The 27,061-nt window shown below is 41.3% G+C and overlaps 1 protein-coding gene across 1 annotated transcript in view; it reads left to right on the forward strand.

Annotated features, from left to right (window-relative positions):
* The window catches only part of LOC145393487 (ecdysone receptor-like), a 747,239-nt gene extending 727,306 nt beyond the window's left edge, over positions 1 to 19,933 (forward strand). The window contains exons 8-11 of the mRNA XM_080267607.1: positions 1,828 to 1,977; positions 14,497 to 14,719; positions 14,766 to 14,768; positions 15,714 to 19,933. Coding sequence (XP_080123733.1) covers positions 1,828 to 1,977; positions 14,497 to 14,719; positions 14,766 to 14,768; positions 15,714 to 15,961 — 624 coding nt within the window. The 3' untranslated portion in view covers positions 15,962 to 19,933. The remainder of the gene's footprint in view (positions 1 to 1,827; positions 1,978 to 14,496; positions 14,720 to 14,765; positions 14,769 to 15,713) is intronic.
* The last annotated feature ends 7,128 nt before the right edge of the window (positions 19,934 to 27,061 follow it).

Below are 27,061 nucleotides of genomic sequence, written 5' to 3' on the forward strand. Positions count from 1 at the left end.
AATGAAGATGAATATGGAGGCAAACAGTAGCTGCATGGCAAATAATATCTAAAAGTGAAATTAACATTTTTTTTTCTGCTTTTTTTGAATACAGTCAGCAGGCATGGCAGTACTACAGTAGTACTGTAGCCAGTATCTTCTGGCTAGAAGAAAATTGTTCAGAAGTCTTTATGATTATAAAAATAACAGAGCAAAATACATATGACTGATTATAAAAATAACAGAGCAAAATACATATGACTGCTTATTGATGACTGAAGTTATCTCATATGAGTATTCCAGGGCCAAGATTATGAGGGAGAAATTGACAGCACCAGTACAGTAGTTGTGATCTGTGTCACTATCATGACACATATCAGGCTGGAGATCAAAGTGATATGGGTCAGGTTGCTAGACTTGGCATCACTCTCATCAGTGCACAGTACAGGAATTGTACAGTACACGAGCATATTAAAATTTCTATACACTGCATATATACTGTGTTTGAACATCGTTTTGCAGTTTAAACAAGAGTACTAAAGAGATGATGCATTGTAAAAACTGCAGTTATTTTGTACAGTATAATGTTGACTCTAAATAAAAGCTTTAAGTAGAATGTGTAATACAGATCAGTGAAAAGCCTCAGCAGAAGATAATTGTAATAATAATAGGAACCAAAATAGATCACTGTCAACATGTAATTATTCAAACTTAGTTTCATATAGAGTAGTTGAAGTAGATTTCTTATCTGTTTCAGTTTATTAGTTTGGTTTCTTGGACTGACATGACTTGTAAATATACACTTGACTTAGTTTCAGTATCTGAACACTCAAGTATCCCAGTGTTCCCTTACCTCTTGTGAATCATTCTTGGTCATTTCCTCACCAAGTGGCTTCTGTTTCCTTCCTTCAGTTTACCTTCGATGGTGAAGATACAAGTGACATGAGATTCAGGCACATAACCGAGATGACGATCCTCACAGTTCAGCTTATAGTGGAATTCTCCAAGCAACTACCAGGTTTCGGCACACTGCAGCGTGAAGACCAGATTACTCTGCTCAAGGTACACAGTCCACCACATGAAAATGATGATGGATTGACGGCCGAATTCCTTTTCAGGCACATTAACACCCTTTTCACACCTGGGAGACTTCTGGGTGCATCTGCCATTAAACCCGGCAATGTTATTAATGATATTGAGGGTGACTGGTAGTGACTATTTCTTGCCATCTTTTGGTAAAGACGAAAGGAACTAAAATACCACCTTTTAAAGACTGATCTGGACCCAGAAGTCTTCATTTCAGAATGCCACTGGGTACCAGGGACCCAGGAGGACACAAACCAGAACCGTCAACCCCCAAGCATCCTCAGTACTTAGTGCTCTCACCATGTGTGGACCATGCATACAAATATTTTATATATATATATATATATATATATATATATATATATATTTGTGCTTACACTCATACCATTAGTCATACTTAGGCTTGAATGAAGTATGATTTATTTTGTCAGTGTAGGAACTGTCAGACATTCTTGATTTTTTGATGAGAGTCCCTGACAGTTTATTTTCGATCAAGATACACTTTCTTAGTTATACTAAACTTTGTATTGACATTGCCAACCACATGAAGAGAGGGTGGTTGATATTGCACCATGATCCAGACAAGTAGAGTACCGAGCACAGAGGAATGAGCTTGGGTGGTGAACGGTTCTCCTGCCCCACTCTCTCCCTCCCCAGCTGATGTTTAAAGGGAGTGGAGGAGGTGGGGGGGATGAAGTGGAGAGGAGGAGGAGGAGCAGCCGCAACACTTTGTAAGTCGGTGGTTCCTTTGACTTCTTCTAGGATTACGAAATAAGCGATGACGACTCGGATGCCAAGTTTAAACACATCACAGACATGACCATCCTGACAGTCCAGCTGATTGTAGAGTTCTCCAAGCGGCTACCAGGCTTTGACACCTTGCTCAGGGAGGACCAGATTACTCTGCTGAAGGTATTTGATTTGAATGCTCTGTAGAGACAGTAGGTGGGAGGTAAGTGGGTGGTGGGATGGATGGGTAGGTAAGCATCCTAGACATAAGCCAGCACATACATGGACGAAGGAGGATATATGTATCTGACATTTGTATTGGTAGTGGTTATGTTTTATCAGTAGGAAGAGTAACAAGTATTGTACATCTGGTTACTGTCATAGACGTTTCCACTTAGATCTGTTGCACGGACATGTTGTGTCTTTCCCTGAGAATATTATTTTTTAAGTTCAAAACATACTGCTCACCATTTCGACTATACATTTTCTTACTACCTAGAAAAATGGTAAGCAGCTATTACCAAACACTAATATTTGTTTGGTTCTGTAGAGTTTAGTTCATCACTGAGATGCAGTAAACAAAAGTACTGTAATACACTGTGTCTGCTCTGTGTAGTTTGTCTTTTGCACTCCTTGTCATCTGTAGAAAGTTACTGAATAACCTGGAGAGGCACATGTCTTCTGTAGAGCATTTGTGTCATGGGTAAGAGTAGGAAATGTTTCCAAGTTGGAGATAGCAGTTTTTCAGCAGTTCATGTTAAGGTAGACAAGTACCATACCTAGGCAAGATACATTGCATACCCTTATTTATCTGTGGATTTCTGTACTGTTGGCTGACAGGGCATGACAGTACTGTAGTTGTGGACTAAGTATTCACTGTTTTCAACCTCCTTCCTCTGTGTCCAGCATGACTAACAGGCTAATAGGGTACAGATATCACGACTTCTGTAACTTTGACATGATCACATGCTAAAGAGCATTACATTTTGATAAGGGATTTTTTTTTATATATATTGTACAGTCTTCTACAGATGTCATACAAAAGTGTATTTAATATGACTCTTTATACACAATGCTTTGCACAAAGAATAAAATACGATCAAGACTCTGGTTTCCTAAGTGCTTTTTATAAATGCTTAGAAATTTTCTAGAGTGGTGTCTTCAACATAATGTATCAGCATTGTTTCTTTTAAAGGTTAGAAATTTGCTAAGCAGTTGTTTAAAAAAAAAAAAAAAGTGATTGGAATTTTATACACCAGAGATGTTAGATAAGGACTGCTTTTCTGGTGATTTGGTTGGTTTTCTGTCACTGATGAATGTAGATCCTTGAAATTTGTATCATCAACCATAAATCACCACAAATACCCCCCACACCTCCCCAGATATTTGAGGGCCTTTCTGGATGTAGTGCCTTAAAAGCTTTCTTTTTCTGCAGCAGACAGAGAATAGGCCTCCTGTACTTTAAATCTCTTGGCAGAAAAGTCTCGTATGAAAAATGATAGTGTGGCATCTACTTTGAACCTCTTCCAGGGTGGTTCTGTGTGGACCAACACTGCAGCATGCTGTAAGAACATGGTGTTATTGGTTTATTGTACTTTTGTTTCTCATTCTACCTGAGTGCCACCTATGTTCAGTTGTTTTTCTCTTCCTGTTTGTTTTGGCTTTTAGGAACCTTTTCTGAGAGTTTTCTAGTCTTTCTTGTGGTATGACCTACCAGACACTTCCTTGGAACTTCCTTTCATCCAGAGTTGTCTTTTTAGGTTACATCTTTGAACTCCCCTTCAGGGAGCTCCTTTTCTCCATTTTTTTTTTTCTCCACATTTCCATGTGTTTTTCTCTTAGGGATGGAAGTCACGCAGCTCTGTCTTGGGCTTTGATCTACCCTCTACGTTATCATCTCACTGCATTTGTTGGGAAATGGGCACCAAACATGGGTCCTCTCTGTCTTCCTTCTCTCTTGTGGCTCTTCAGCAGGATAAGTGGGCAGAGTCATGCCTATTTTTGTATCCTTCTCCTGATCTAGGTCACCCCTTATATTCAATTAGTGGGACTCCTCAGCTTCTTTCAGAATAATTCGGATGTTCCAGACCAGTGTGGTAAGTGTTGTACAACACAGGAGGAGGGCCAGCTTGTTGTCTAACCCCCTTTTCCTGAAGGTACATCACACTAATTCATCCCGGCTCCAATCATGAATCCTATACAGGTCCTCCTGCAGCATTTTACAGTCTTCCTCGACTTCTACTTTCCCCAAAATCTTTGCATCATCAGCAAATAGACTTGCATAACTGTTAATTTCATCGGCCATATCATTTACGTAAATCAGGAACATTACTGGCACTAACACTGTGCCCTGTGGGACTCCACTTGATACTTCCCTCCATCCAGACATCCTGCCCTTTATTACTGTCCTCATTTGTCTGTCTCTTAAGAAGTCTCTCATCCACTCCAAGAGGTTTCCCTTCAGTCCTCCTTTGTGCTCCAATTTCCACATTAGTTGCATGTGGGGTACCTTATCAAAGGCTTTCTCCAAATCTCAATACACACAGTCCACCCAACTGTCTCTCTCCTGTAGCATGTCAGTCACTCTTAAGTAAAAACTCAACAAGGTGGAAACACAACCTACTACTTCTGAATCCAAACTGACTTTCAGCCAAAATATTGATCTCCTCCAGATATTTTATCCAACTGTCTTTCAGGATTCTATCGCACAATTTTGTGACCATGCTGGTCAGGGACACTGGTCTATAATTCAGGGGTTCTTCCTTGTTTCCTCCCTTATAAACTGGTACAGCATTGGCCCTTTTCCATTCCTGAGGAACTTTCCCTTCTTCCAGAGAACACAGAATTAATTTGTGAATTTATCCGCCAATTGTTCTCTGCATTCCTTCAGTACCCAATTAGAGATTACATCTGGTCCTGGGGCTTCCTTACATTATGAGTTTCCAATAATTTATACACTTCCTGCACTTCCACTTTTATATCTGTTATCACTACTTTTCTAGTCACTCCCTCCCCCTCCACAAAATCTCTCTCTTTTGTGAAAACTGATTGGAAACATTTGTTCATTATTTCAGCTTGCATTTCCACATCTTTATAGACCTCTCCTTCTACCTTCAGTTTGGTGATTCCTTCCTTCTGCTTCAGTTTGCCATTAACAAATCTATAAAACAATTTAGGTTCTTCTTTGCATTTGACAATTATACCTTTTTCAAAGTTCCTTTCTTCCTCTTTACATATTCTTGTATATTCATTTCTAGTTCTTCTGTATTCTTCCTTTGTTCTGTTATTACCCCTCTTTCTCCAGTTGTTCCATGCCATGTCTCTTTCTTTTTTTTTTTTGCTATCATACACCTTCTGTTAAACCAATCCTTTTTCCTGTTTTCTTTCCCACTTACTCTTGGCACATGTTTTTCCACTCCCAAATTATAGAGGTCTAGAAAGATATCCCACTTCCTCTGCATCTTTCTTGTTTCTCTGAATTTTCACCAATGCACATTTTTGAAAAATTTCCTCAATCCAGTCAAGTTTGCTTTCCCAAAGTTGTATCTTCCCTGCCTGTAAAGCTCGTGTGTGTGCGTGTGCGTGCGTGCGTGCATGCGTGTGATCTGACATCACATCAAATTAGGGGAGACTTCTCTATGGCATATCCTTTGGAAATACATCTTTTTTGTGGTTTCATTTTCAGCATGTAAATTCATTCATTCATTCATTGCCAGATGCCATGAATCCCAGAAGCGGGGTGGCCAAGGCTTAGAGTTAATTGTTTTACAGGGAGGGGCACTAATCCTCCACCAACCCCACTTAATACATAGGGAGCATGTAAATACTTTCCCTAATTTTGCCCTGCGACCTCCACTCAACAGTCTCAAATTGTGAAGTTTGATGGTGCTACCACGACTTGGTCTCTTAGTCTTTTATAAAAGGGCTCTTTAAATGGGCCATTCATGGAGCTGGGTGTTGCCATCTAGATGAGTTTTTTTTTTTTCAATAGCCAGTCAGTATATCAGTCACGTCACCCAACCCGCATCTAACCAAAGTGCATCATTTCAAAATGCCTAATGATTGTGCTCAGATTCCTTTCCCCCCCCCCCCATAATGTAGCCAGCTAGGAATTTTTCTGTTGTCACAGTGTTTTGCTTAATGAGGTGAAGTGTCCTAAATATGACAATTTGCGATAGTACTGAGAGGAAGAGCACCAGTGACTGTGTAATCACAGCTTCCAACTGGCCAAGACAAAGAAAAGAGAGAAGCACAGATTTGCTTCTGATGACTACAAAGGAGGTTGATGAACCTGAACCAGCTCCATGTCCCTAAGGTAAATGGCTTTAACAGTTAGGTGTAGTGGCAGTCCTAGATTGTTAGTATCATGGGGGGTTCTGGGGGGCATAGCCCTTCCAGTTAGGTATCCAGAGATCTTCTTATGGCCTTTTGTTATTCTGTTGCTTATGACGTCCATAAATGTTGCAAATTCTTCATTTTGCCGTGTTTCTCCCACACAAAACCCCACTTTCCTAATGAAGCCCAAAGTTGTTGAGGGATGGGGCATATAACCAAACAAAGAGAATTTTAATAAATTAACATCAAAATAAGAAAAACTTGGGTTTAATAATGAAATGGAGGACTCTCTGAAACAGCAGATTTACTGTAGAAAGGTTGTTTTACTTGTGTATGGGCTCAGATTAATGTATGGTATGTTTTAAAGTGAAAATCTTTGACCTGGTTGCAATCTTGAGATTCTCAGACTACCAACATTACTTTTTGGAGGAGATAGCACTCACAGAGCACAGAGTATCAGGTCCATACTTCATACTGAAATGAATGTGCCATTTTGGCAGATTCTGTTGTTTTTACATATCAGTAATCGTATTCTGCTGTTACCAAGAGACTAGAGATACTATAGTCAAAATGGGTTCTGTTAGAACTTGAGCCTAATTCACAAAATCCCACTCTCCTAGCCTTTTCTCAAGCCTTTGGTCAATTGAGGAATGTCCAAATGCTTGCACAGAAGAGGATTTTAATTCTGAAACTTGTCAGGTAATTGCATCTGAGGCATGAATGAGTATGCCCCTTCCCAGACTGTAGCTTTTTAAATGGTTTTGGGAAACAGACTGTACTTTGATAACACTGTCAATTTAACTTATGTATACTCCTTCAGTCTTTTACCTTAGTACAGTAAATACCTACATGAAGACTTAATTGTTACCCAAGCAAGAGATAAACAGTATAGTTCCCCCACACCTGTGTCTCTCAAAGTAATTCATTTTACATTGTCAATCCAAAGAATTTCCAGTTTAAATGGGATGTCTAGGGAGCAGATATGTCATATTCCTTCTTGAATAATGATGAAAGAAACCTGTATTTACACAGGAAAAATTAACTAACATATTGCCAATATTGTGCTGGGTATTGAACCCAGGACTCATCAGATAAGAGCCAGGCAGCTTTCCACTACTGTGACCAGGTAAAAGTTGTTTCACTTTGTCACATACTTGTAACCAAGGTACCCCACCCACACTGTAGGCCTGAAGGAGAAACAGCCCTCTTGCACTTGGGCAAGTACGAGTATAAGCTTTAAACCATACCCAAAGCACATCCAGTAAGTCAGTATGTTTCTTACATCATACCCAACTTATTGGATTTGCATTGGGTATGCATAAAAGCCTCTCCTTGCCCTAGTGCCAAGGAGCTGTCTCTTCCACTTCAGACCTGCAGTGCGGGGCAGGGGTACCTAAGTCTCAAGTACAGTATGTGATAGGACGAGACAACTTTCACCTGGTCATAGTACCGTGGGAAGCAGCCATGCTGTTATCTGAAGAGTCCTGGGTACAATTTTTGGCACAATATTGGTAGCATGTTAGTCTGTGTACTATCTATCTGCTGCCATATGCCATAATCCCTTATGGGGTGGCCATTTGACTTTGAGTTATTTATTTTACGGGGAGGGGCACTAACCCTCTACTAACCCACTTGTTGACACGTAGGGAGCACGTATGGTTTAGTTATATCGTCACCACCCAGCGTTGTAAATGGTTTCTTGGCCAACAGGAAGCCATTTGGCTTTTCACTCAATGTAAAGCCACCTGTAAAAGAAGGAAGAGCGATAAGAAGTGACAGGAAAGATGGGAGAAATTTGAAGAGAGGAGGGCAGGCACAGAAAAAGAATGATAAAGGCTAAGGAAGAAGTAGGCAGCACTGCATCATGTGAGTGGATGATGGTCGCCACCACCTACCACTTAGCATGTTAGTACTCTCCATTAATAGTTGACTTTCCATAGCAGCAACCCCTCTGCAGGAAGAGTATGACCTTCCTTTCAGTAAACTAGCTCCTTTGTCTTCGTCTTCAGCAGTAAGGTCTGATTTGAATAGTGTTCATTATTCAGTTTACCATCACTGCAGACTTTGCTAGCCAGGTTTGATGTTTAACAAATGAGTCTCTTTTTCAGTCTCTTTTTAACGGGGAATTAGTGACTGATTCACAGGACAAGGACAGTTTGTGTTATAAGTCACAGAGTTAGGCATCTTTAGGTATAGGTGAGCTTAGCTCCCTTACACCAGGTCAGTCTTAGACCTGGAGAAACAAGACATCACGATTTACCCCCAACATCAACCCTAGGCTGACAACCGCTCCCACTCCAATCCAGCTAGACTCCGATATCAAGTGAGTTAACTGAGACTTTCAGAACATTGCCTAAAATAAGTTTACAACATAATCCAGTTCCTCCAATGAGGAATCATAGGGAAAACTTAAATTCTGGGATTTCTCTCAGGATGATTATCAGCTTCCTTAGACTCAAACATCATCTCATTCAGTAACTCATAATCCTGGACAACTACATATGTCAGGACCCTCAAAATGGTCACCATGAACACAGTCAGGCTCTATCCCTAAGAAAATTGTTAACTTCCTTCCCTTGACCTCCAGAACACCTTTTGATGTGTTTCAGTTGCCCATTAATATTGCAGAATCCCTGCTTTCAAAGTAGTAAAGTCAGATTATCAGTTCAAGGTAACCTCCTTTGGCTTCAAACATAGCCACGTTGGTTTTCACAAAAGTGATAAGACACTCTAGTCCATTTTGATGATTGGCTGGTGATCGCCCTAATGGAGCAGCTACATCGTCAAACAGTTTTGGATGTAATTTGACTGGAAAAAGAAAGGATTCACATTCAACTTTCCAAGATCCCAGCTGAACTCTCTTTTCAGCATTTTCAGTGGTTAGAAATGATCAGGGGCACCCCCCAGTGGAACCCTCTCCTCCTTCAAAGACAATCTTTAATGGGGCTAAAGACACCTCAATCACCTGGGATGGGTAAAGACATGCTTCCTTCGCCATGGAAAGCACTATCAGGAGTTCAGTCTCAGAAGGACATCAACAAAAATAGCCAAAGACCTTCATATCAGTGCCGAAGAACTCTAGTAGTTAAATGTTCCTCTCATGGCATGGACACCAAGTCCAACTCTCTCATGTTCATAATGAACTCATAACAGCAACTTTTTTTTTCTTTATACATAGCTAGGAACTTCCTGATCTTCAGCTACCCAGTTTCTGAGAGGATTGTTGATAGATCTGTGGTCTGTGTATTTACAAGGAAAAGAAAGTACTGTGGCAAAACACTCACAAATCCACCTCCATTGTAGGGTCTACCTCAGTATTGTGTGTCTCCTATCTTGGCACATTCTTTTTCCATAAATAGATGGCCTTGTGTTACGGCTTACTGTCAGGCAACCTGTTAGTGTCCCTCTCAAACCAAAGTAAAACAGGTCAGATACTTTCACAGTGCTGTTGAAAATATGGACCTTCATGTACGGTACCTGTTCCTCCCTCCAGCTAAAAAGATAATTTGGGGTGGTAAACAGGTTTGGGGATTATGAGGCCATGTAGTGTTACAGCACCACTGTGATCTTCCTCAACCATGGTGCAGAGACCAGCAACTGCAGTGCACCCATTTCCCTTTACCCATGTCTCTTCAGGACTACTCCATTTCCAGACTAAAAATGGCTCCTTTGGTTCCTCATGTCAGGAGTTGTGCCACTTATTTAGCAGTGACAGACATAATTGTTCAGGGTCTTTGCCTTTCTTTCATTAACCAGTGTAAGCCCTGCTGGAAATCCTTTACTAAGCTCTTATGAGCCAGAGATTTTCATCCATATCCCTGCAGTTCTTTCTGGCTTGCCTAGCATAATTTTAGTTTCAGGACCTTGACTTGGATCATTTTTCACCCTTTATTCTGCTTTAGGGACCCATTGTTCCTGGGGTTTGACACATCTGTCTTAGAGTGGATGGTGTTGCATTAGAAATGGACCACTCCTCAGTGGTCCTGATAGAAGATACAGAACGTGCTAATTGTTCAGTGACTTATGGGCTTTGGAATTCATACTGATAACAGTTTCTTACAATCCTAGACTCAGAAGTAAGGGTTTCAGAGTTCAGTGCAATGACTTGACATGACACCATGATCAAGTACATTGACTTGACATTAGTTTGCATTTTCTCTCTCTCTCTCAGGTTCATCAGAAAAAATGAGTTGGAGTCCTTCCAACCTTAATCCAGGAAGATTCATGCTTTCTAAGTTACAGTCATCATATGTTATCTCCAGTTAAAACACTGTTGAATTTTTTAAATCTTTAAGCCTAGTGATTTCCAGTGTTCGAGACATAGCCATATTAAAGGAAATCTTGTTCTTCAAAACATATTTCTAAATTGTTTTACTCTCTTAGAGCTAAGCAACCGCGCTTTCACTTCCACGTCAGAGAAGGTGTTTCATTTTACCTCTAGGTCATATTTCTACAGCAGGTTTAATTAACCATAGTCTGTGTAGACATCACCAAATACCTTCTCTAAGTTTACAACCAGGAATCTCAAGTTCCACGTTTGACAACAGGGATTTTTCATTTCTTGTATTCTAATTATACTTCCAGTCCTGGGTTTACCTTAAGTTGTCTTACTTTGATGATACCTGTAAGTTTTAGTACATTGAGGAATAAAGAGGCAGACTCTGCTTCCCTTTCTTAGGTCTTCATTTGTAAATTTAATAAATTGTAAGAGATTGGTTCAAAATGATGTTTTTCGTCAATACATGTTACTTGTTCCCACTTCAGGTGGCACCAACTAGTCTCAACATCAAGGTTTAATTTCACTTTGCAATGACCCCAACCTAAGGAATGAGGCAGGGGGAGAAGACTCCATGGAAAAGGAAAATTACCTTGTTTTCATAAGCAGATTTCGTTTGTAGTTTAGAGGCACTACACTCAAAGACCAGTAAGTTAATTGTGTGTGTGTGTGTGTGTGTGTGTGTGTGTGTGTGTGTGTGTGTGTGTGTGTGTGTTTTTTTAATAAAACCCTCTGCAGTATTTGCCGGCTTAAAAGATGTAGTGCCATATTACTGCCTTCCCAGATCTTTGGTGTCCTCTTCCCTCCTTCATGCCTCTGCTTACCTTTTACTACCAAATTATGGTGCCCGGTGGTTTAGTGGGCAATTAAGGCTCTCCAGTTGGATTGAACCTGTGCAGGTTTACATCCAAGCGGTGGTTAGGATTTATTGCTCATGTAATACCACTCAGGGATGAGTGATGCCGGTCACTGTCATCATAAATGTCAGGACCAACTTTCCTAAACCCGGGCTCCTATGCTCATCATGGAGCAACGCCGGATTAGATGATGATGATGGTGATATGAGAGATAAACAAGAGGTAAATGAATGAACAGTGCAAAGTGTCTGCAGTGTCCAGCAGTGATAATGCACACAGAACTGTCCTAGAAGAGGTTCATGGGGAAACATTTGTTGCCAATGTTTTTTCAGCGAAGATGGTTGTCTGTGATGAGGGAATTAAAGTATTGTATGGAAAGCCTATTCTAGTCCTGGTATGGGATACATGGCTTTAAGCACAGCACCCCTTGAGCTAGCAAATAGTTTTATTCCCAAACACCTGTTTCAATCTGTCGTCTTTCATTGTTACATGCTGTAAAACAGAACATGTTCTTTGTGATCATCTGTCTATCTATGTATCTATAGCCCGACACCCTAATCCCGCAAAGGGTGGCTGTAGACAAAACGCCTCTAAGTCGCTCTGTCACCCACCATTTGACTACCCTCCCCCCAACTCACTCCCCCCTCCCTCTTATACCTCTCAACTCCATCCCTCCACCTCATCCTTGGTTTACTCCTCCCTCTCCCTCATCCTCGGTTTACTCCTCCCTCTCCCTCCCTCCACCTCACCTACATACACCCTCTTAGTCAGTCTTTCATTCTCCATTCTCTCTACATGACCAAACCACCTCAGTGTATTTCTCCTAATCTTCTCAACCACATCCACATCCACCCCACAACGTTCCTTCACTTCTTCATTCGTCATCCTGTCCCTCCATGTCATTCCACATGCTCTGCTCAAGTAACTCATTTCCATTGCTCTCACTCTTGACTTGTTCCCCTCTTGCAAGGTCCATGCCTCGCTTCCATATATCGGGTAGGGATCACAATACTGTCATGCAGTGACTTCTTAACTTCCATACTCACCTCCCTATTTCTCATCACTGCTTTCAGTGAACTAACAACCTTCCTTCCCTGGTGTACCCTTTCACGCACTTCATCCACCAAAGTTCCATCCTTACTCATCACAGTACCCAAGTACTTGAATGCACTCACTTTCTCCATATCCTCTCCATCCAACCTCGCTGTACATTCTGTGACTTCATTCCTCTCAAACACCATAACTTTACTCCTGTTTACATTAACTTTCAGATTCCTCTTCCTACACGCTGTCCCAAATTCATTCACCAAACCTTGCAACTCCCATTCATCTTCACTCAACAATACTGTATCATCAGCAAACAGCAACACCAGAATCTTCCAAATCTCACCCTCATTCATTAGAGCCACCCTCATATCCACTGCCCTACCTTGCACCTCCTTTACAACCCCAACCATGTATATATTAAACAGCCATGGAGACATCACACAACCCTGTTTCAGTTTCACATTGAGATCAAAGAACTCGCTCAGCTCACCATCCACTCGCACCGTAGACCTAGCTCCTTCGTACATACTCTTCACAGCACTCTACAATTTCCCTTCCACTCCATATATTCTTAATACCTTCCACATACCTTGCGTATCTATTCTGTCATAAGCTTTCTCCAAGTCCATGAAGGCAGCATACACTTTCTTTCCCTTCTCTAGATACTTCTTCACTAAACACCTTAGAACAAATATCTGATCTACACACCCTTTTCCCTTCCTAAATCCCCCTTGTTCTTCTCCAACTAGCTCCTCTGTCATATGCCTAACCCTATCAGTGAGTATTCTACCATATACAGTATTTTTCCAGTCACACTAAGAAGGCAAATACCCCTATGGTTACCACATATTTTTCTCTCCCCTTTTCCTTTGTGTAATGGAACAATTATACCTGTTTTCCAGTCCTCTGGAACACTTCCTTCTTTCCAAGGTGTTTCATTTTACCTCTAGGTCATATTTCTACAGCAGGCTTAATTAACCATAGTCTGTAGACTTCACCAAATACCTTCTCTAAGTTTACAACCTGGAATCTATTCCCTCGTGATCATGGTAAGCATAATTCAGATTGCAGTCGAGTAACTATGGTGTAATACTAACACAAATATACTGGAGGTGGTGGTGGGCATTTATAATATTGTAGATCGTTCATATGAAAATGTATCTGGGAAACAATAGAAGTGATTATTGTATCCGTCCGTTAGATAATGCAAACAAAGGTTAAATCACTTATGAGGTATGTAATTTCAAATTGATAATCAGTAGTGTCCTACAATTCTCTATTTAATTCCAACAGGTACACTTTACACTGTATATACATATGATAGATTCTTCACTACAAACTTTTCCTTGATGATAAATATGCCGAGTACATTCATGATTTTTTTATATGCATTCTTAAACTAAAACACAACAATATAGGCAGCTGTCTCTTGATGATGCTCCTGCTTATGCCATCTCATTTTGTCAACCCCCCCTCCCCCCCCCCCTTTTTTTTTTTTTCCCCAGACTGCCCAGTTTCAGTTTAATGATGGCCAGGAGGCAAAAATGTATAATATTCTTTGAGTTGTAAAGTGAAAACAAGGAATAAAAAGTGCTTAAAATAGTGGCATTTCTGGTAGAAAGCATAAATGCAGGTTTACCTAGTTTTTTGCCATCACATATGATGTGTATTACATAAAGTGCCTTTTTCATTAATAATTTTCTTCATGCACGGTAGTTTCTAATGGTTGTAGGTTGTTTTTGAGGTGGTAATGAACTTCATTGAGGTTGGTTTTGGAATTGGGTCCTGTAAAATAATCCCAAGGAGGCCAGTCTTTGGACCCATGGCGACATGATCCCATTGAACCCATTATAACTTCTTTGTTTAACTTCAGTCATTTAACACTAATGATTTTCATCAGTGTAACTTCATTGTTAAGTGAAGGATGCCTGTCTTCACACTTTGCAGACACTGAAATGATGCATAGTATCCATAAAGCATTACACTTGGGGAAATAGATACTCAGCTTTTTAATAATACTAGCACTAATTATCTCCTCACCAGTCACTACTATTGCTCTTTCCTTGTGTACAGTGCCAGAAACAAGAATAGTCTCCCTCTCAGTCAAAAAAATATCACTCCTTGTGTACCAGAAACAACTGATAACTCATGACTGATACATATGGCCCCTCCTCCACCCACTACCAGGCATGTTCATCAGAGGTGATGATGCTACGAGCTGCCCGTCGCTATGACTCTAAGACTGACTCCATCGTCTTTGGCAACAACTTCCCTTACACTCAGCACTCTTATGAGCTGGCAGGCCTGGGTGAATCAGCTGCCTCACTTTTCCGCTTCTGTCGTAACTTGTGCAAGATGAAAGTGGATAATGCTGAGTATGCTCTCCTGGCAGCCATAGCCATCTTCTCAGGTGAGATAGCAGATGATACTGATTCTTACTAAGTGTCTTTTATTAGCTGGTAGCTATTGAAAAAATCATTTGATGCAATTGTATTGGTCAACCCTCAGCTTACATGGTTTTGCTTACACCTTTTTCATTTACATGGTCAACTCGCGTGATCTGTTTTCACAAATGAAGCTCTGTAGTTATGTAAACAGCCAGATAGTGGTAGTGATGAAAGTTGTGCAAATGGAAGTCACAGTAGTTGTGGTAATGGAAGTGGTGATAGTTGTTGTGGTGTGCAGCTTTAGCATTGGCATTATTGGTAGTTGCAGTAGTGATGGTAGTTGTAGTGGAGGTTGTGATGGTATTCGTGGTAATGGAAGTGATAATAGTTGTGATGATGGAAGTGATAGTAGTTGTGATATGGAAGTAATGGTAATTGTTGTAGTGGTAGGCAACTGTAGCACAGGTAGTGGTGGTAGTTGTGGTAGTGATGGTAGTTATAGTAGTGATGGTAGTTGTAGTAGTGGGAGTGATGGTAGCTTCCTCAACAGTGTTTGATACTGTACCTTAATCCTCTTTGTCATGGTCTTCTATTTGTCATACCTTTGTATAGTAGGGTATCGGTATGTCCTTAGAAAGCATATCTATCTGAATGAGAGTCAGGATGGTTTAAAGTAGGGAAGCCATGGTCAGGTTAGAAGGTTGGTTAATACACTAGATTCCTTATAATGGAGTGAAGGGGCCTCACTTTGCAGTTTCTACAGACGTGGGTAGCTTAGTTAACAGTTTAGCGGGGTAAGCTGAGGGTCGACTGTACTGTTGTATTGTATGGATCGACACTTAAAGTATCATGTAGCAGTTGAGAACTAATAAGATTGTATTTACTATTATTGGGTTAAGTTTGTATTTATGGAGTAGTATTGGTCCTTGCTAGAGCTAGCAATCTTTCCACTATTGTGAGGTGGCAGTTTGCAGAATTATTCATGGACACAACCATATTATATTGTGATCCCAACAGAGCGTCCTAACCTGAAGGAGCTGTCTAAGGTGGAAAAACTACAGGAGATATACCTAGAGGCACTTAAATCCTATGTTGAGAATCGCCGTATGCCTCGATCAGCCATGGTGTTCGCAAAGCTGCTCAACATTCTGACAGAACTTCGCACCTTGGGTAACCTGAATTCAGAAGTGTGCTTCTCCCTTACCCTCAAGAACAAGCGCCTCCCACCATTCTTGGCAGAGATCTGGGATGTCGGTGGGTGTTAATGCCCGCCCTGCCCCGCCCCGCCCCGTCCTGGGACCCCCGGGGTCGGGCAGGAGGCGGGCTGACCTACACTATGTACCTGCAGGCTGTGAGTGAGAGGGGGCGCGGAGGCGGCTTGTGGGGAACATGGCCGCCTGGAGCCGCTGCCACCCCAGCGCCCGGACCCCAGTTCGTCGGGACGCAATGCCAGTGCAATGTTCCAGTGTATAAGCAATGCACCAAAAAAAAGACTATACAACAAAAAACAAAATGAGAGTATGTGTGAAAGGCAGCAGTTTGTGCATAGTAGCCTTGATCACTAACATGGCCATCAGCCTTCTTGCACCCCAAGTCTTTGTACAGAATTTTTTTTTTTTTTTTTTTCATATACACTTTCAACAGTATAACTACTAGCAAAGAATACAAAGGCTACTTTGCACTGTTGCTCACCTTACACGCAAGCCACTTATACTGGCAGGCAACGAACTCCCGTGCCTTGCTGCTTAAACGGTCAGCCTCTGTTTCCTACACTATTCTCAAGGTGCTCCCACAGGACTGAGCAGAGTGGATGTCAAAACACAAGGAACAGTGCGATGTCTTCTGATCCATATTTTTATATGACTTTTCTTGTTAATTTAATGAGCTGGTATGCCGTCCTTACAAGTAGTAGATTATTGAAGATGTATGTTAATATCATTGTAATGTTATTAATACTGCTATCAAGTGTAATATTATACCAATGTCCCTGCCCTTACATGTGGAAGGTTGTGCAGAAATCAAGCAAAATGTTCAAGTGAGATTGCAGCCTGGAGAGTGATATGGACGTGGAAATTGCTCTGTAATATGTGCAGTGTAGGTGATGGCAATTATTTGCAGGACTCCAGCAGTGTGTTATGGGGTAAGTATGCCATAGATTAAATTTGCATTGAGTATTTGATCTTGGTCACTGCAAGAATTTTTCATTTTGTTTTCATCTAATTATGTAGGAGGAAGTTAATTCTCTTTACAAAAATGTTTAAGTTAAAAGCTATATGTATACTGTATTATTGCAGTTTCCTTAGAATATTTGCTTATTGATTTTATGTTAATTATTGTAAAGACTAGTTTACCGAGCTTAGAAACAATCAGACATCCTAATCATTCACAACAAGACAAAGTCAAAAACACAAAGCTTTAATCAATTAGCCAACTGTGCTGTGAGAATTATCCATTGACCTAAAGATTTATATTGTTACCTAGATGGTAGCAACACGTTTCCTACCTTACCCCACTTTGAAAACACCTGCTGGTAATCCCCATCCACCTTCCTTCATCCCAGTGATTATTTGGTTGTCAGTCCTCAGCATAATTTCCACCTCAGACTGAACCCTTTTGAAACACCCTCATTGCCTTCACTCCGTTGTAAAGCAAGAGATTGTTAAAACTAAAGCAGATGGATTATTGGTGATTAGATTCTATTTTTGTCATTGCTCTAACTAATGTTCTAATCATCCCACCCACCCTCTAATATTAGAATCTCTCATTGGTCACCCTAACCAAGCCTGATTTTTCATACCAGTACATGACTTTACTGCGCCTAGTTAAAATTTTAAAGTGTTAGTAATTTTGACCTTACCTGAAAAGTACAAGTGATAGTATATAGATTAAGCTAAACATTTTTAAAAATTATTCTTAGAAAATAAATAGGGTGCTGAGGAAATACAAAAAAAAAAAAAAAAAGTCCAGGGTGCTATATTAAAATAACAAAGTGAATCCTGTTAACAGAAGGGCTCAGGAACTCTGCCTAGAACACCTAGCAAAGTGCATCCCATATGGTGGCATAGATATACTCCAGTAGATGGCAGTATTTTTCATTTCCCCTCAAGGATACAATCTGCCTACAACTGCCAGTGTAGTCACTCATTGCTCCTCTTGTCGGGTAATTACTTAGGAGCATCTTGGTTGCACCAGCGACGATGCCTCAGGTTTTAAGTAATGTGAATTGAGAGTTGACAGTTTACCAGACTTTCTGTACTCCATTTATAACCAAATGATACTTTATGCATATGAATGAAAGCTGAGCAGGGCATCAACTAACTTGATCCACAACATTTCTGATCACTTAGTTTATACTTGTACAGTACCTTTACGAGGGCAGAGATATTTCAACTCGTGCAGATGAAATCACAAACTAAGACTATAAATTCCATGAAACTGGTAAGCCAAGGTTTTATACTCCATGTGCTGTGCAAGTTGCCCTTGCATTGTTCTGGACAGGTGTTGTTGTGAGCAATCTGTGGTTGTTGAGGCTGATGATATGATATACAAAACTCCACGTTCAGACTGCGGCAATGGTATTTGTATATCATGAATCCAGTGCATTATTATGTATCTCATGTTGTTGTTTGTCCAGAAATATTGGTTGTTTGCTACAATTTCAGTGTTTTAATATATGTAAAGCAGGATTTTGTAAATCAGAAATACATGAAAGAATGATGTGATTGCAGATGAATGCATCTGATATTCTTTAGTGTGCATGTGTGTAAGTACAGAAAGACTTCACCTTCATCCTAGGTTTAAGTTCATCTTCAATAGTCTTTTAGCTTTTCCTCATCTTCACATCATATTTTTTTTTAATGCCACTTTTCAGCACACTAGGAGAAAGTTTATTTTTGTCAGTAACAAGTTGGTTTGAACATGGCTCAAGCTGGACTAAAGCCTTTTCATGGACTCGGTATAAAAAATCTGCAATCAAAAGCTGAGTGAAGTAGGTGAGTGTGCGTGCAGCTGAGGAGGTGTGGTAGCAAGCTCAGTAGGACTGAGGGCTGAGGCTGCGCTGTAATTGTAAATAGAAAATGTGTAGGATCTGAGTTAGAAATTCATAACTGAGGCTGTATAGTGAATTTCTGTGCTAGCGTTCAGTGTATTTTATCACACCACATCATTCTTGTGCTGTGAGATGCAATTAAATTAAGGTTCATTTCCTATTCTCAAATTACAGTTATTCCTCAAACCAGTAAATTACAAAAATATATTTTGCTTAAAAATGCTAGCATAATTAATCAGTAATGTGGTAAACTATCGGCTGCCTCTTAAAATGAACTCAGGTAATTGGTCAGCATCTGTGATAAGATGTAATATGATCAATTTTGTCAAAAAAAAAAAAAGGTATTTCAGACACTCAGATTCTTCCAGTTGTTAAGTAGTGTTGGTGCATAATACAAGTATCTGTGATACTTCATTCTTAAAGAAAGCCTTCTATTCAATATGATATTAAGAGATTCTGATTCTGTTTTCTGTGAAGCTTAACATGCACAAACTTTATAAGCTTAGTTAAACAGCAGTAGGGGTCAAAGAACAGTATATTTAATACTTTCATTACTTTCCTTCCACAGCCAGAATGTCAAATACTGTACTGTACAATGTATCCATAATTTATGTTGATACTGTACTTCAGTTTACTGAAAACATCTGATTTATATATTTTCATGCAGTATGAGTGAGGAAAGAGCTAATCAAATATGTTTAGATATAAGACTGCAATCAACATTTGTAAGTGTAATCATTCTTCACAGTGTTACAACTGTGAGCCAGTCTGATTGCACCTACCGAACTCAGTCTGTCCCCTGGTTTGTCTGTGTTTGTCTTAACCAACTTGTTGCCATTGCCAGTAGATTTGTGCTTGGATTCCAGCCGGAGGTTACTCATTCATCCAGAGAAGAGACTGTGTAATTATATTTTCTTGGTCTGCTTTAAACAAACCCAAGACTAATGCATGTATAAATGAACCATCTGTCAGTATTTGCTTCTGTGAGAACATATCTTCAAAGATGATTGGGTGACACAGGTCAGCCAATCACTTTTGAAAAGGCTATATAAATGTGTCTCACTGTCATCTGATTGGCAGAATTCTATAGTCCACAAGCCAATCAGGTGTCAGTTATACGTCCAAGCTCCTCCTCCATTAAGACAATTGTGACAATTTTGCTGGAAATGAGGAACTCCTTAATTTTGAAGAAACGTTTTTTATATTAAATTTGGAAAATAATAAAATTATCTTGTTTCTCTTCTTTTTTTATGTTCTCACCATATAATAGTGCACTGTGTACTGTAAAAAACTCACTGTACTCTAAATTTTAGTACCTTAATGAATGGTAGATTTAGTCTGATGTTGCAGATTTGTGAAACTATAAGTGCACCCACCCACCACCACCTCTTCCAAAGCATCTGTCAGCACCCCTGCCCACCAACCCAGCTATCATCTAGCCACTCACCCATGCACTAAATAGCCACCCATCTGCCCTCCACTTACCCACCTATTCAGCCACCATCCAACTTCCCCCCCCCCCACCCCCACCACTATTACCCACCACCACCACCACCCAACTACCCACTTCACCACCACCACCAGTCAACCCACCCACACACTCCACTACCATCCACACTCCCACCCACACACTCCACCACCATCACCAACCTACCCACTCCACCACCACCACCACCATCTACTTACCATCCACCCCACCTACCACCAGCCACCCACCCACCTACCCTGCTGCACAAGTGTTGTAGACAGCCAAGTGTGGAACACCACCAGACCCATTCGTGGATGTCCACACCCACCACTGCCGTCCAAAACTCCAAAGTCTCCTTCTCGATAGAATTATCCATAGTTTTGATGCAGTAGTGTGTCGTAGGTGGGGAGCTCACTATCCACTCACTCCATGCAGTGCTGCTCTTGGATGCCTGCCCTTTCCTCTCTTCCTTCTTTCCTTCCTTTTCCATCTTTCCTTCCTTTTCCATCTTTCCTTCATTCTCTATATGGGAGACTCTACACTGAGTGACAAGCCAATTGGTTTCCTGTACACCAGGAAACCATTTACTATGCTGGGTGGTAACCATATAACCAAATTATGGCACCTGGTGGTTTAGTGGGTGATTAAGGCACTCCAATTGGATTGAGCTGGTGCAAGTTTATATCCAAGGGATGGTTGGGGTTTATTGCTCACGTAATGCCACTCAGGGATAGGTGAGACTGGTCACTCGCTTCTTAAATGTCAGGACCAACTTGCCTAGCCCCAGGCTCTTACACCCCTCATAAGACAACACTGGCTTAGTTGATGAATGAATAAAAAAATGAATGTGGCCGAGTAATGTGCATCATCTGCTATCTTGAGCTCCTCCTCTGTCTTCTTGCTGAAGCCTCCTCCTCTTCCTGCAGGGTGTCCTCTCCCCCATTTCCTCGCTCATTGTCATCATGGGAGGGCTTTGGAGACTTCGACTGAGACTTGATGTTTAAGGGAGTTCTCACAGGGTACCTTAACAAACTCCACTGTAGTGTGTGTGGTGGTGTGGTAGCTGGGAGAACAATGCATTTGCGTCTCCACTTTGTTTTATCTTTGGCATTAAACTAAGTGGACTTTTACAAATTTTTCAAAATTCTCATCAACAGCCCTTAGCATGTTGCAACAGGAATGATCAGGTTGTGCCTCCAGGCTAATGGGCTGGAATTGTGGGGACCATAGTGGTTCAACACAACCCCAGTGTGTGTGGACTTCGAAGGCAGAATTGTTGCTGAGCTACAGCTGAGGATCCAGGGTGTGTTGTTGCTTTGTGGTAGGACCCTCTGTCTTTGGCTGATGGCTCAATGTTGTGCTGTGAGACTGCTTTCCCACACGGCGTTGTTATCCTCTCTTGGGTAGGGTAAGGAATGCCTGCTAGGAACTTGGTCCCTGCTTGGGTCGTGTGCTGGGCATCTAGACTCCAGGTTCCACCCACACAATCCTTTCTTTTTCAGTGGTCGTTATAAGCCTTTTCTTTACCATGTATGATTTTGGAATTTGTCTCCAGCTCCCCCTCCCCTGGTCCTGCCGATATTTTGACCCTGATGATGACCCCGGCTCCTCTTCTTGATACTTCTCTGACTCTTCCTTCTGTTTCCCAACCTCTATTGTTTTGCCCCACTGTTAATCCCCTCATATCCAATACAAGTAAATCCAAGTCCAGTGCAGGTTTACCGATATATATTTGCACGAGTACTGCACGGATGTTGCCCCTACAACACCAGCCCTATAACTGCTACACAGAAGCTGGCACTCATCACTCTCTCCTGAAGAAGACGTAAATTCAACAGAACTCAAAGCAGTGGCTAGACTTGAGCTAAAGGGAAAGAGTCGCATGGCCGGGTAGCCTTTCAACACAGAATTCACACATATGCTACTAGAGATGTTCATTGTTACCAGTCTAGCTTACAAGTTTAGGAAATTAAGTCATGGTTATAAATGATATCCTGTAGACCAGGAAATAATTGACAACACTGGGTGGTAACCTTATAAACAACCAACACGTGTTCCCTACATGACAAGTGGGTTGGTGGAGGGTTAGTGCCCCTCCACGGAAAACAACTAAAAATACGAACAAGAAGCCTCTGACCAGGACTGACGAACAGGTTACAACTAAAGACCGAACTAAGGACGTGGCGTGGACTGTGACATGGAATGTAAGGGGTGCAAATGATGAGGTGAAAGAGAGACTGTCCAGGTGCTTCAGGATGCAAAAGTGGATGTAGGATATGTGGAGAGAATGGGAGTATGGATGGGGGGTATATGTGTGGGAGCAGGCGAGAATGAGAGGGCAAAAGAAGGAGTATGTATTGTGTGCAAGAGATGAAAGGAGAATATAAGAGAGCATGGATCCGTCGGCAGAAGGATTGTGTGGGTAAGACTGAAAGTTGAACTACAAACGTGGACAATTTTGTGTGTGTGTGTGTGTGTGTGTGTGTGTGTGTGTGTGTGTGTGTGTGTGTGTGTGTGTGTGTGTGTGTGTGTGAAAAGTTTAAAAGGGATGAGAGAGTGTTTTTTATTGGATATGAATGGAAAAGTACGGAATGTGAAGGTGGATGGAGTAGTTGGAGAGGGGTGTGCCTGCAGAAGTGGATGAGAATGGGTGTGCTTGCAGAAGTGAATGAGAATGGCAGTGCTCTAGTGGACGTCTGTGCAGGGAGGGGGTTGGTGATAGTCTATACTCTCTTTAGACATAGAATGGCCCATAGGAATAAGTGGCGTGTGATGAGGAGTGGATGGCGAACTGAATGAACGGAAGACAATGTCTGAATATGTGTGTGTGGATGAGGTGTGTAATGGATGCGCAAGCATAAAGAAGTTGGAGGAGTGAATTTTCTGACCACCACATGGTGGTGGTGAAAGTCAAGATTCAAATGAAATGGAGGAGTAAGAGAAGGGAAGGACTGGAGGAAGTAGTCCATACAAGGAGAGCAGAAAGGTAGCAAGGGGATGGCAAAAACGCAGAATACAAGAGAAGTGGAGGAGCGATTGGGTATAGGCTACATGATTTGGAGCAGATGGGGGACATGGAAGATGTCTGCAAGATATTCACATAAGAAATCAGTGCAGCATGTGAGGTGATGAGATGACGAAAGGGGGTGCAAGGAACAGCATGGTGGAATGAAGTGCTGAGACAGACTGTGACAAAAAAGAAGAAAGCACATAGTGAGTGGATGAGAAAAGGGGGTGGAGGAAGTTGAGAGACGGAAGACAAAGTTATATATAGAGAGGAAGAGAGAGGAGAAAAAAGTAGTAAGACGAGAGTGGATGAGGAATTTAGATGGAATTTGAGTGTAAAATGGAGGAAATGTAAGAAAATGTTAATGAAAATAGAGTGTGACAAAAAAAAAAAAAAAAAAAGTCAGTTGGGGAGTGCAAGATAAAAATGGTAGATTGCTAGTGGAGAAGGGAGAAAAAGTAAGCAGATGAAAACACTTTAACGAATTGTTGAAAACAGAGAATGAAAATAATGCGAGTATAAGTGGCTGGGGAATGGCTGGGAGAAGGAGGGAGGCGAGATAAGAAGAAGAAATCAATAGGATGGAAGTAGTGGAAGTAACGAAGAAATTAAAAAATGGGGAAAGCCCACGGAACTGATGGAGTGTGTGGTGAAATGCTGAAGTATGGGGGAGAGACAGTAGTAGAATGGATATCGAAGATGTGCAGTTTGCCTGGGAGGAAGGTAGAGTCCCGGAAGATTGAAAGTCAGGTATAATTATTCCCCTGTACAAAGGAAAAGGGGAAAAAGAAGTGTGTGGTAATCATAGGGGCATTTATCTTCTTAGTGTAATAGGGAAAGTATATGGCAGGATACTTACTGACAGAATGAGGGAAATAACAGAGGAATTAGCTGGGAAAGAACAGGGAGGTTTTAGGAAGGGAAGAGGTTGTATAGGTCAGATATTCGCAGCTCTTTAGTGGAAAAGTTTCTAAAGATGAGAAAGAAGTTTTATGTGGCCTTCTGGATTTGGAGAAAGCATATGACAGGGTGGGTAGACAAGGAATGAGGAAAATATCAAGAATATATGGAGTAAATGGGAAGTTGTTGAATGCCGTGAAGGGTATGTATGAGGAAGCGAAGGCTGCAGTGCGTGTGCGGAATTAAGGATATATAGAGTTAATGGGACGTAGTTGAAAGCCGTGAAGAGTATGTAGCCTATGACGGGTCTAAAGGTATAGTCAGCCAAAAAAGTCGTGTCTTCGTTCCAAACCTCGTAAATATTCGAACAGAAAAGTCGACGCAGCAGGGATGGCTTCACAAGTCTGGCAACTGTGTCAGGCCAGACGGTGGTGGGGGTGAGTAGCTTGAGGATGGAGGTACGGTAGTGGAGGATGTGTGGTGTAGTTATTGTTGACAGTGTAGTCTAGCAACACACAGCATAATAAAGGTGATAAATGTGATATTACACATTATTTAATGCAAGGGAATTTGTACATCCTGTGATGTGCAAAAAGTAAACCCACTGTAAAAACACAGCTGTCTGTCCTTTATTCCGACGTCATGTGGCTAGCTGATACCTGGCGGAGGGGGAGTGGAATGAAGGTGGGGAGGGGGAAGGGTGGCACCTAGGCATTTCTGTTAACGCTTGTTTGGCAACACGTTGTAGGCTAGGCGTAATTTCAGGGAGACGATACGTTTCACTATTTACACGTATTAAATCACGTGTTTCATCACACTTGGCACCTTTATTCTGCCGTGTATTGCTTGACTACACTGCCAACAATCACTACTCCACACACATCCTCCACTAACCCACCTCCACTCCCAAACCACTCACCCCCACCACCGTCTGGTCTAACACAGTTGCCAGTCCTGTGATGCTATCCCTGCTGCTTCGACCTATCTTTTCGAATATTTAAGGGGTTCGGAACGATGACACGACTTTTTTGGCTGATTATACAGTACGTGTGGATAGTGAACTGACTGAATTTTTCTATCTGAACGTTGGATTGAAACAGGGATGCGTCGTCTCTATGGCTGTTCAATCTGTACATGGATGGGGTTATAAGAGAAGTACAAGGTAGGGAAGTGGATACTGAAGTGACCCAAGTAAGACAGGGCAGTGTTTGGACACTCCCGGCACTGTTGTTTGCAGATTATACTGTACTGTTACGTGAAGACGAAGGGGAACTGCAAGGCTTGGTGAATGAGTTTGGGAGAGTGTGTGCGAAACGGAATCAAAAGAGTAGAGTTATGGTCTTCGAGGGAAATGAAGCCACTTAATGTTCAGTGAGGATGGATGCGCAAGAAATGGAAAATGTGAGTGCGTTTAAGTACTTGGGTATTGTGATGAGTATGGATGGAAGTTTAGAGGGTGAAGTGCTTGAAAGTATAAAAATAGGGAAGAAAGGTTGCTGGTTCTTTGAAGGTAGTGATACGGAACAAGGAAGTGAGCATAGAAGTAAAAAAAAAAAAAAAAAAATCGCTGCATGACCTTAGCGTATAGAAATGATGCTTGGACCCTGTTGGAAGGGCACAGATCAAGAGTGAGAACAGTGGAAACGAATTATCTGAGCGAAGTATGTGGAGTTACGTGAAGAGACAGACTGACAAATAAGGAAGTGAAGGAGCGCAGCGGTGTGGATGTGATAGAAAGCGTTAGGAGATACAAACTGGGGGTGGTTTGGCCATGTGGAGAGGATGGAGAGCGAGAGACTGAGGAGGAAAGTGTATGCGAGTTAGGTGGAAGGGAGGAGAGGGAGGGGGAGGTCGAGGATGAGATGAAAGGATGAAGTGGAGAGGTATATGAGGGAGGGGTGTGTGAGCTGGAAGCAGGGCAGTGAAATGGCGTTGGACAAGGCAACATGGAGGCGATTTGTTTGTGGCCACCCCTTACGGAATTGAGGCGTCTGGCAATAGACAGATAAATAGAGATGGGTTACAATTTTCCCCTCCGCTATAGAAAAACTGTCTCCTGACACAATGGGGCAATTTGTATTCAAGGAGCTTAATTATACTGAGGGTGGAGAAATAAATGAGAAAGATAGTAAGGGTGTGATGGGAAAAGGGAATACAGTTAGCTTCTCACTACAGGGAAGCATAAAAGTTAAAGGGCAAACTGCTGCTCTACGAGCAGCTGGATCCAACAAAAATAAAATGCAATATTTACAGTACATGGCCATGTTAAAGTGCAACAAAAAGCTACACCTGTTACTGGGTATAAAAATTAGGGGGTAATTAACTATTCAAGTAGCTAATGATAATTATAGTAATGCTAGGAACAATATAGTCTAGTATTTTCACCAGTTCACAGTTGAAGTCCATTTTATAGGAACAGTATTGAAAATCATAATGGTACATGGATTAATGATCACATAAGTTGACTACACAAGGACTGTCTGTAAGAGTGATGTCTCATAATCACTAAATAACTTCCGCACTCGTTATTTTTTTCCCGATATCTGTTGTTCTATATTTCCCCACTAATCACCGTTTACCCTTTGTTATTGCTTTCACTTAAACTGTTTCATTTAACAGCCTATCCTTTTATCATCAATTATTTGATTTTCAATTATTAAACTGAACTGGCATCTTTTTTCTTACGATTTCTTTCCTTCAGTACAAATTTAACTGATCTTTATACTTTAGCAATCATCGAAGTGTCACTCAGAATTGCCAGTTTCAAGGTCCTGAGGGTGCCTCCCTAATCTTGTCGAAATCTCATTGAGTCTTCTGTCCATTTGCTTAACACACCAGTAAACTCCTCAGGTAGTAACAAAGTATCCGATAAGAGAAATAGCCACTGGTGGAAACACAAGACCAGATGTACCCATACAGAAAACTGATTTATGACAAAATCA

The sequence above is a fragment of the Coenobita brevimanus genome, chromosome 24, assembly GCF_032717465.1.
Source record: "Coenobita brevimanus isolate Jiangsu-jjx chromosome 24, ASM3271746v2, whole genome shotgun sequence".
Lineage (NCBI taxonomy): Eukaryota > Metazoa > Arthropoda > Malacostraca > Decapoda > Coenobitidae > Coenobita > Coenobita brevimanus.